Genomic DNA, 11,705 nt, shown 5'->3' on the forward strand with positions numbered 1-11,705 from the left:
CGTTCTCAAAGAAGGTATGGTCATGGTTTAGTAATTGGAGTGGCTTACTGCCTTGCATTCCCAATAATTATGATGAACTTAAAAAAATTGTTTTGATTTCCTCGGGCATTAATAAGAACTCGCAATGACTTTGTTTTTAAGAAGAAGAGATGTTCACATCTCAAGACAACTGATGATATTCAAATCCTTGCTTTCAATTGGGTTAAGAATAGATCGAAGTTTAATTCTATCTCGTGGTTTAATTGGTGTATTTCTCCTTTATGCACTTGTAATGTGTAATTCTTTTTTGTGCTAGCCTCTTGCTAGTCTTTTATGCATTTGCCGTTCAAAAAAAAAAAGTAGTCTACTACCAAAAGGTACAGCATACAAAAGAAAACAAAACCCTGATAAATATATAATCATTTTGAAAAAAAAAAAAACCTTTTTCAACAAACATTAGATAGTCAATTACATAGGTTGCATCATCACGATTCAATGAAACCTATATCTTTTACCTTATGAAATAAAAGTCATTATAACCTCATTGTTTTGCCTTTAATCATCTCGATACCAAAAAGGGACTTCTACCCATTTGAAAGATGCTAAAAACATGATGATATGAGTAGGGGCGATTATTAGTCTATATATAATGTTGGGTAGGTGGGGTGGCGTGGGGTGGGGTGGGGTGTGAAATATGATGCTTGTTTGTTTGAAACTATTTGGCTCTATCTTGAATGATATCAAACCCCATCTCACTTGGATCTGTTGCTTGGACTTCATAGTGAATCCCATCTAATACTCTTCTCAATCCATCCTTAGATGTTGCATACAGCATTTTTGCCCTTATTTTTGATGCACTTGGAGCCCTATAATGAAAATAATCATAGAGACATTCATAGAAACTTTATAATCATGGAAAGTATACTATTAACATGATCAACTCCAATTAGTTATAATTATGATAAATATAATAATCCAATATGTAATAATTAGAGTGGCATACCAACATTTCAATCAAGTCAATTGTCTTTTTTCCTATCCATACATTTGCACCTCTTTATATAAAGTCAAATGTGTGACACCAAATTCATTAAAGTTATTGTCTTTTAGTAAAGAGTTGTACTACTTCCACCCACTCATCATAACTGTTACAATACTTCTGTTTATATCATTAATCTTTGTTATCCTTATCAAATACCATTTTAAATATATCTGATGAATACCCATAAATAGAAAAAGATGTAGAGGGTAGTGTCATTATATTAAGAACAAAAAAGATTTGCTCATAAACTTAATCAGCTAAGAATTAAATTTCGTGATTACGAAACAGAAAAGGTCTATTATATTCTATATCTAGACGCTCACTTATGATATTATTATTACTATTATTTAATTATTATCATATAGTAGTATTATATTTTTATTTCTTTTAAATATAAGATTGTATTCTTTATGTTTTTTTTTAATTAATACATTATACATTGAACAAGCTACCGATTTGTAAACTATGTTTAGTTAATCAAAGTGAAAATTGGTTTGCAATTGGAACAACATTGTTGTAATTAAGTTCAATTTTAAAGTACAATACACAACATAAAGAAATAAAAGTACTTTATTATGATTAATAATAATAATAATACCTTTATTATGACAAAAGATTAAGTTTCTCTAAATATAATTGATGATTGTCCTGGTAAAATACTATTTTGAATTAAGTTTTTGTTAAATAATTTATATTAGAATCATTGTGGGGAACCTTAATCATAACATTTTAATGAAACACATTAATATAATCATGATTTTGATGAGTAAATAAAAATCTAAGCTCGATTATGCTTACAATCTGATGATGTTTGGATTTCTTTTGAAGCTTTTCTAGAATCATTATTTAAAAAACTCGACAAAAAAATGTCATGACTTTAAAATGTCTAATCTTTATTCACATACTAAAATGTTTTTTTAGTATGATAAAAAAAAACTCAACTAAGGAGTGATTTGTCGCTACTAGCCTACTAATTTCTAAAATCTACATTTGTGGTTTTAAAAGAAATAATTTAACAGACAATAATTATGAAATTAAATATAATGTTATTTAAGGAGTGATTTATAATTTTATATATGTAAAGATAGGGAAGAGCAACGAACCATGCAATAAAGAAAATCTTGCTTTTCCGGCAATTGTCGACGGTGACGAAATCGAAATCAAACACCGCATAACGGCAGTCGTCGTCAGGCAGAGAGGCAGTCAGATCGGAATATCCTTCTCCGGCGCCACCAACTTTATCGACGGTCACCAGCTTCGATTTCTCGTCGATTTTAAACACTATATACCTATGAACCTTCTTCCATTTCATCTCCATGAACGAGTTCTTACACTCATCCGCCACCCACATCCCCGTAGTTGCCTGCAACCACCATAACTCCGCCGCCAGTTAGTAAATCATTTTCACTTGCAAAATCATAAAAACAGATATAGATTGAAGTGTAATTGGAAAGTTAAAGAGATAGTTGTCGATGCATACCATCTTGAAAGCCATAGCCATGGTGGTGATTGTTTTTTCTGCCGCCGGTTACGGTGGTTCGAGTGGGAAGCGTGTGGTTTACGGTGGCGGTAGCGTGTGAAAAAAAAAAGGAGGGTAGAATGGAATTATGGCGCGTGGTATTGTGATTGTGTGTGTAGAGTTTATATAAATATTTCATCACTCAAATGCCATTGTAGTTGGAGTTAATTACAACTTTGCCTTTTAAGTGATAAAAATTTGAAGTAAGTATGTAAAGTAGAAGCGGTTTAATAACTTACTAGTTGTGAAACCCGTATATTATACGGGTTAATTAAAACATAATGTTAAACATAAGCAATTAAATGAAAAGTTTATTTGAATTTTAAATATAAAATAACTGAAAATTATGAAGAAAAAAAAACATGCAAAAAATAAATTAATTAAAATTATGTGTTTAATTGTTAGACCCGTGTAATAAACGATTTATTATAATAAAATGTTAAATACAAATGTTTAAAGTGTAAATTTATTTGAAATTTGAAATTAATAGTTGTTATAGTAGGTTTAATTTATAGAAACTAAATTAATGATATAGTGGAAATGAATAATGAAGTAATTGACAAGTGAAAAATAAATATATTTCAAAATTATGACAAAATGACATGTGTCCAAATAAATGAGAGAATGACAAGTGGCAATAACATTTTCATTTACTAGGGTAGATTTATTGCAAGAATTGTATGTTTCGATAAAAAAAGATTAAATCATTTTTTTAATTAACTAGTGAGATATCTATATTCTTTATAACTTATAACAAAATTTTATAGCTTATAACTTAAGGTGATTTTTGTTAATTTGTCGCAACAATCGTCATTCAAAGTCATATCTAACAAAATTGGAAATTAATTCAGAGACAAAAAAGATAAAATACTTTCATTTAGATTTTAAATCTCATATTCTTTCCGTTCCAAGATTCTACGTTTGACTTTTAAAGTATTTGTATATCAACTTTAACCATAAATAACTTTATTTGTATTATATAATTTTTGATGAAACTTATAACAATGAAAATACATTTAAGAAACAATCTATTCATATATCTTGCATCAAAAATTATATAATAAACAGTAAATTATTTGAGGTTAAAGTTGAAAAAAAGAGACTTAAAAAGTCAAACGTTGACAATAATTTTGGGACGGATGGAGTATTTTTTTATAAGTAATTTATTAGAATTAAAATATATTTATATTGTTAATTACTTATTCTTATAATAATTAGTTATCTTGGTTCATTTAACTAATTATAAAACAACTAACACATTGATTATGCAATTAGCTAACTAAATATTCAATTAAATATTCAAATTATGAAAGACTTGATCTAATTTGAAAATCAATTGAAGGATAGCCTCGCCATCTAATGGTCTCTTACACATGTAAATTCACAATTATATAATCTAACTTTAGCAGTCCATCTTTAGTCCTACCAGATTATTGTCATAAAATAATTAAGATACAAATTATTATAATTAGATTGGTCATCTAGACTATATAACACTCAGTTGTAGGCAATAAAAATCGAAAATTAAGCATATAAGGTAAGCGATCAAACAAACATAACAAATAATCAAACTTTATAAATCCAACAAACAAATCAAACCAAAGTATTAAGGTTTCTTCTACATCTAATCGGAAGTAAAGAGTATTACCCAATGATCAGTAAATAAAAACATTAAAACAACAAACTGAATTGCTAAACATGATCATAAAGCAAACTCATTTGTAGTCCTAATGCTTTAGTTTTTGATTCTTCAAATCTTCGCTCCAAAGTGCTTTTCCAACTTCGAAATTAAAGATCTCAACAGGACCAAACGGGAACAGAAATAATTGCCCACGCCCACGCCTCCAAATCCCCTGTTTACATAGCTCCTGATACTACCCTCGAATACAATCATCACCCCCGATCCTGCCCCCGTTCCCCCATTTTTTAGGCTTAAAGTTAACTTTTTGCTAATAAAAATTGCTATATTTTGGGCTAAAAAAACTATTTTACATAAATTTAAAAGCTTAAAATCTTGTTTTTTAGCAAGTAAAAAATTGAAAATCCAACATTACAAAACGACAAATCCAACAAACATACAAATATAAAATATAACAAATCCAACATTACAAATATATGCAATTACCTTTCTACGATACTTACAAACAGCCATTGCGGTTCCATTAACATCTTCATAGGTGAAATGACGCCACATTGGAGATTTAAATTTCATTTGTTTCTCATTACAATCAACTGGAGAACCGGCCGATATCATTAACCGTGTTTGAATCATTGGGTCGATTCGGATCTGCTGAAGACATGATTACAAAAATCTAAAAATGGTTCACACAAAAATAGAAATCAGCATAACTAATAGAATAATAGATTACTAATAGAATAATATATTACAAAAACAAGATTCAGGAACATTTTCAGAGCAATATTAGATTCAACAACATTTTCAGATTAACATTTTCATAGCAACATCAGATTAATCAACATTTTCAGAGCAACATCAGATTCAACAAATTACACAGATGACAAATATCAAAAATCACAGCAGTATCATAGATATCATAAAACTATCATAAATTACACAGCAACATCACAGATATCAGAAGTCATACTCCTCAAAGTATCAAATTATCAATTCAGATATCATAAATTGTAATAACCATAGTCTCAAACTCTCAATAGTATCATATATTCAGAATGAATTGAATACGCACAGGATAAATTACTAAAATCTTCAGAGAGAAAATATAGGGTAAATTACCACTTACCAGGGAGTCTCAGTTCGATTTTAAAGAAGGGATGTGAAGTCACGAAGTCAACTGTCGAGTATACACAAAGTTGAACACACAGTCGACTGTCGAGTCGATTCTCAGCATCAATTTTCAGCAAAAACAAGGTCGTGAAGACTGCGGAAGAGCGTCGCCAGGCGGAAGGGCGTCGGTAACCTGAAGGTAACCAGTGGCCGGTGACTGTGTCGTCGACGAAGCTAATGACAAGAATGGTTGGCGTTGGGTCTTGGAATCTTGGGTCAGTTGGGTGGGACTGTGAGAGAACTAAGAAGTCGACGTGAAGGTTGAAGTTGTATGTGTGAAGTGTGATTGAGGAAGGAAAGTAGGAAACCCTAAAATTATATATATATATATATATATATATATATATATATATATATATATATATATATATATATATATATATATATATATATATATATATATATATATATATGAGCCAATCAGATTTACTTATTTTAAGAAAGTGATTAATATATATTATTCAATTAAATATAATTGAAAAATATCATCTTAATTAATTACAAGGGTAATTTAGTCAATTAATATAGATTTAATAAAATAAAATTGTATTTTTAAGGGATCATAGATTCTATTAATTTTAAAAATCCGATTTTACGAATTATAATTCTTTTAATTCGGACATTCTGACATAATATGTTTATCAGTATATTCAAAAATAAAAATATTCTTTTAACCATAAATAATAAAAATATTCTTGAACCTATTTCTTGATCATTAATTTAAAAATTTATTGTAGAATAACAAATTCTTGAACAATCAATTGAAGAATAAAAACAAAAAATACATTATTTCTTATAGAATACGGGTAACAATTGTTAAGAATTACATTTGTTGTTAAAGAATAAAACTAAAAAAAGTTTCAAAACAGGAAAGAAAACATCAAAATCTAACAACGACTAATATATTCTAAAAGAATAATCAGGTCCGTTTCAATTTTATGGTCCGTTCTTCAAGCATCAACTTCTATGATTCCAACAGAATTGGAATTCGTGATTCCATTCCAACAGAATTGGAATTCATGATTCCATTCCAGTAGAATTGGAATCTCACCAATATCATCCATTGAATCATCTACGTAAACATACTTGATACCTTTTCAGAATTCAACCTTGTCAAGATCCTGCACCATCCACATAAATGAAGTGTTAAATCAGGAAAAAAAAAACATAAATTGAAATATGAATCAATTCATAAAATGCAGCCAAAAAACTTCTCATTTTGACATGTATATTAGTCACAAATAAAATTAAACCACTAAAGGATGTCATCTGTGAATTAGAAATAAAAAAATCAAATCCCTAGCTTTCAACGATTAAACCAAAACCAAAGTTATACACAAAAAACATATACCCAAACCACACACAAAGGAAATATTAAAACCACGCACAAAAAGAAAAAAAATCGAATCACTTCTGTGTTTTTTCTTATTCTTCTACATTTTCTGTCAAACGATCAAACCAAACACAAATTCTTCCCTTTGATTTCTATCAAACATTCAAATAAAAACAAATACTCTTATTACAACATCCATGGCAGGTGAGAGAGGTGCCTCTGTTTCTTCTTTGCCATAGATTAAGATCTAATGAAGTAACCGCAAGTATTATGGCTAACTACGTTTATATCTCGCATACAGAAAGTAAAACTTGCGTTATTAAGAACCCTAAATTAGTGTAGGGCTTCTCGAAATAAGTAGATGTGAAAGAACACTTGAATTCAATGAAAATATTCGAGATTTACAGGTTGAAACTGAAGAGAAGAATTTGTAAACAACTTACAATGCAATCGGGGGTACCAACAGGGGCGTCGAGTAAGCGAATTCGAGCTTTGGTGCCTTCGCACATCTTTTTGATTATATCTCCTTTCCGTCCGATTATACTCCCAACCTTGAGCACCGGTGCAATGACCCGAAAAACGCAGTCCCCAGGCCATCCAGGAATAGTACACCCCGAACCCTAAAACACTGACGAAGCACAACCCATATGAGATCTTGGCGGAAATACCCAAAGAGACGAACTTTTTTTATTGTTTTCTGTTTTCTTTCGTTATCAATTATGGGGATTGTAACTTTGTTTGTGTGTTTTTCTCTTTTTCGATTTGAGAGGAGGTGGGTATATGTTCTTCGTTCTGGATAGGTGGAGGCGGCGGTGGTGGTGGTGGTGGTCTGATGGTGGTCGAGAATAACACAATTATTCTTAAATAATTGCACGGTTTTCCTTCTTCTGTGTCGACTTGTGGAGAGCGAAAGACGTGAGAATGTGTGATCGAGGAATGTGAGGTCCGACGATGGTTTTAAAAAGCTGACGATGGATGGAGAAAACCTAGGTAGCTGAAGTCAATGGTTACCATAATTATAGGATATTATTTGTGGAAACTAATTATCAAATTACCTATTTACCCATATTTATTTGTTTAATTATTTATTTTTACTTTAAATTTTGATTCGCCAACATTTATGTATACAACAACACAATAATTACTTTAAATACCTGAACCTAGCTCTCTCTTTCTCTCTATCTCTCTCTCTCTCTCTCTCTATATATATATATATATATATATATATATATATATTATGACAACCCGAAATTTCTATTCTTTATAACCACTCACTTCAATAGAAGTCCAAACCATTTCTGCTAACTTCAAGCTTTCTGGAGTCAGTTTGAGTGTTTTAAAGTTAGTACTTCAAGAGATATCAGGAGAGAGGATGCCTTAGGGTTTATTGTGCAACAATAAAGTCCCAAAACTCCAAGAGTTTGGATTTTACGGCCTAAACAAGGTGTTTACGGCCGTAAACCCTAAAGGGGTATAAAATATGACACTTAGTCATATTTACCACTTTTTCACATTTTCAAGATCCAAAACTCAAATCCTCTCAAGTATCATCCGATTTTCCATCTTGATCTTCAACTTTGTAAGTGTTTCTAGTCCTCATAAGTTGATATCTTACTTAATCTAGTGATCTTACATGATTCCATCCGTGAAATCATTCCATATGTGTAGATCTTCAAGTTTCACCAAGAACACACACTAGTGTTCTTGGACTTTTAACACCCTTTCAAGCTTGTACATAGTAAGTACTCTTACCCTAGTGTATTATAAGACTTGTTACACTTATAATCCTCTAGAAAACACCAAGGAAACTCAAGATCAAAGGTGTTTACGGTCCAAGATGTTCTTGGACCGTAAACCCTAATAAAGGGGCCAAAGTGTGCCCTAGTCCCTTACCAAGCCTTGGATACTAGTCTAGATACCATCCTTGATGTGGTTAGGACTTAAAACATCAAATAGACCATAAACCATATGGGTTTACGGCCGTAAACACATGGAGAAATGGTCCATGGGCCGTAAACTCCATAAAGGGGTGAAATGTTGTCCTAATCACTTCCTAAGGCTTAGACTTGAAGTAGGAATGCTTCTTATGACTTGTAAAGATTCAAAACACAAAATGGTATAAGTACCATGAGTTTACGGCCATAAACTCATGGGTTTAGGACCGTAAACTCCAAAGGAGTTGGTCACAAAACCGTAAACTCCAATAGAGTGTCCCCTTGAACCCTAAACTCAAATGCAAGGTCCTACAACCCTTAGATGCAATCCTTAGCACTTATAACACTTAAAACAAGTGTTTACATGTATTAGGACGTCTTAACTTGATTTATTAGTTGTTAAATGACTAATTGGATACATATATGTGTTACTATATGTTAAGTAGAATCCTTGTGTGTGTTCAAGTCTTCATTTGACACTTAGCATCCTATACTATCCGTTCATCCAAACCGCTCACTACAGGTGAGTTCATACCCCTTAATTAACCTTTTAAATGTTTTTAAATGCTTTTATGGGGGGGGGGAATACAAGTTGAATCATTTTAGTTATTATATCAATCACATGTGATTAATAACTACCAAACAAGTGGATTTCTTACTTTTCAAACTATGTTATCAAACAAACTACTTTTCAAACTCTTTTACATGTCAATTACTTTTAGTAAACTCTTTTACATATCAAATACTTTTAGTAAACTCTTTTACATATCAAATACTTTTATTAAACTCTTTTACATGTCAATTACTTTTATTTAAACTCTTTTACACTTATATTCTGTTAAATGTATATCTTTATAGATATAGTTATATAAGTAGGATTGAAAGGACTTAGGACTGATAACTCACCTTACCTCCTGTTCCTCATTTGGTTGTGGACTTAGGGTATTGGTTATTTGTCCGAAGGTCGTTTGAATCCTAGTTATATATTATGTATATGTATATAGATATAAAAGTTCCTTCTTTCTATTCAATACCTTTGGGTAGCAAAGGTACACACACATGCTCATACATGCAAATAATATTACTAGTAAACTACAATAGGCGTAGTTTAGGAAGTTACTAATACTATTACTAGAACAATGAAACATACAATGAGTTAGTTCATACATGAGTCAATACATGCTAGACAGAGAGAGAACACACAATACAACTTGTACATACTATACATTACAATACATGCTAGACAGAGAGAGAACACACAATACAGCTAGTATATACTATACATTACAATACATGCTAGATAGAAAGAGAACACACAATACAACTAGTACATACTATACATTAAAATACATGCTAGATAGAGAGAGAACACACAATACAGCTAGTACATACTATACATTACAATACATGCTAGACAGAGAGAGAACACACAATACAACTAGTACATTCAATACATATACAAGTGCACAAATACAATTATGTGAGCCACGTAACGGGGCATGGCATCACCTGTCATGGTCCGTTTTGTATCCAGAATCTTCTTAAGTGGGGAGCGTATGAGTTTGTGTATAGATCTATATTGGATTGACTATCCTATACCTTGCTGCTCGCTACAGTGGGACTTGCAAGTCTATGGCTGCCAAACGTCATTTCTTACGATGTCTTACATCGTCATTTTTCTATAGTCGGTAGTAAGGTACAGGCCGACCACATGGTACTTTAAATTACAATTGGTTTAAGGTAGTTAGTATAGTAGTAATTACTTAATACAACACTACAGTACTATTTCATTTTCCTATTGCATTCACTTTGTGATCTTCACACAATATACAGAAATGTAAAAACTATATTTTTGGTTAATGATATTCAGATTTGGGAAAATAGATACTCTTACAAGAGACACACACACAACCACTAGATGCCTTGGTAGAAGGCTACTTTTAGAAGGAAACATAGGGTTTTCTTGGAGAGTTCAAAATATCTTACAAAACATTTTACAAAACATCTTACAAATGCTTTCTTACAAATACAGACACTAATATACTTATGATCTCACCAACTTTAATGCTGATACTCGTTTTCAAAATAACTTATATTCTCAGGTCACCAGTAGATAGGTACCGGTGCCAGGTTTTGAGAAGATGGAGCTCGTTCAAGACTCATCTTTTATTTTGATTCATATTTTTGGTGTCTATTAACTTGATAGAACACACTTGTATTAAAATTATATTATTAATGCAATGGATGATGTTGTTGCTTTCTTACTACTTTGCACTGTTATGATACTGAACATGACGTCCTCCACTCCTGAACGATTCCGTCGTTCCGGTTTTGGGGTGTGACATATATATATATATATATATATATATATATATATATATATATATATTAAATATATATTTTTTTATATCAATATACAAACGGGGCCCCACGGGAGTACGGGACGGAAATGCCCACTCCCGACCCCAATCCCGAAAATTAACAGGGTTTAACGCCGCTTCCGCTCCTAAATTTTTTTAAAATTAATTGCATACAGTATTGGGGTCACACGGGGGATTTTTACATCCCTATTCGAAATCAACCAAAAGGGGTTTTGGACGACCTTCTAACTCCTTGGGAAAGGTTCCCGAGGTTGCACCTTGGTTGCACACCGAAATAAGGGTTGAAAAAATCATGTATTTATAGGATTGGGAAAACGTCGATCATGTGACGGTTGTCAAATTTTTGGCAGGTTTTCAAATTTCGTCCTTATCAGCTCCATTTTTGTCCTGATCATTTCCTTTTATCATTATCTACGGATTTTACCTATAATCAATCAATTCACAGCATATTAAGCATCATGTATCTTTAAATATAGCAATTAAGTCCAAATATATTAAGATAATATCCTAAAATGTATAGTTAAATAATGCCATATCAAAATACCCCACACTTATTCTTTGTTTTTCCTCAAGATAACTAGAGTTATCTAGGTCATAATTGCAATTCTATCTCGATATCATATCACTGATATTTTGTTTACCAACATCACAAAAGACAATCCAGTTCAAACCCATCAATTAGACATTGCGTCAATGCATATATTTGTGTCT

At 31.5% G+C, this 11,705-nt stretch overlaps 1 protein-coding gene and 1 long non-coding RNA gene across 2 annotated transcripts; both read right to left on the reverse strand.

The window, feature by feature from the left end:
• Window positions 1-371: 371 nt before the first annotated feature.
• Window positions 372-2,655, reverse strand: LOC145068364 (actin-depolymerizing factor 5-like). Its single transcript, XM_079015321.1, has 3 exons — window positions 2,502-2,655; window positions 2,125-2,384; window positions 372-845 (listed from the first exon to the last, which is right to left on the reverse strand). Exons 1-3 carry the CDS (start codon window positions 2,520-2,522, stop codon window positions 695-697), a joined length of 432 nt encoding a protein of 143 aa, XP_078871447.1. The 5' UTR covers window positions 2,523-2,655; the 3' UTR covers window positions 372-694.
• A 1,441-nt stretch (window positions 2,656-4,096) lies between these two features.
• On the reverse strand, window positions 4,097-5,654 carry LOC145071139 (uncharacterized). The gene is made up of 3 exons (XR_013690266.1): window positions 5,303-5,654; window positions 4,666-4,852; window positions 4,097-4,445 (listed from the first exon to the last, which is right to left on the reverse strand). It is a non-coding gene; the product is annotated as an uncharacterized LOC145071139 (long non-coding RNA).
• Between the last annotated feature and the right edge of the window lie 6,051 nt (window positions 5,655-11,705).

This window comes from Lactuca serriola, chromosome 8 (assembly GCF_051521515.1).
Source record: "Lactuca serriola cultivar US96UC23 chromosome 8, Lser_US96UC23_V15, whole genome shotgun sequence".
NCBI lineage: Eukaryota > Viridiplantae > Streptophyta > Magnoliopsida > Asterales > Asteraceae > Lactuca > Lactuca serriola.

Excerpts from the sequence above, each read along its gene's own strand:
- LOC145068364 (XM_079015321.1), bottom strand. The coding sequence starts at position 2,522 with ATGGCTATGGCTTTCAAGATG. Across the intron at positions 2,385-2,501 it reads TGGCTATGGCTTTCAAGATG|GCAACTACGGGGATGTGGGT; the intron begins GTATGCATCGAC and ends TGGTGGTTGCAG. Across the intron at positions 846-2,124 it reads AAGATTTTCTTTATTGCATG|GGCTCCAAGTGCATCAAAAA; the intron begins GTTCGTTGCTCT and ends TTTTCATTATAG.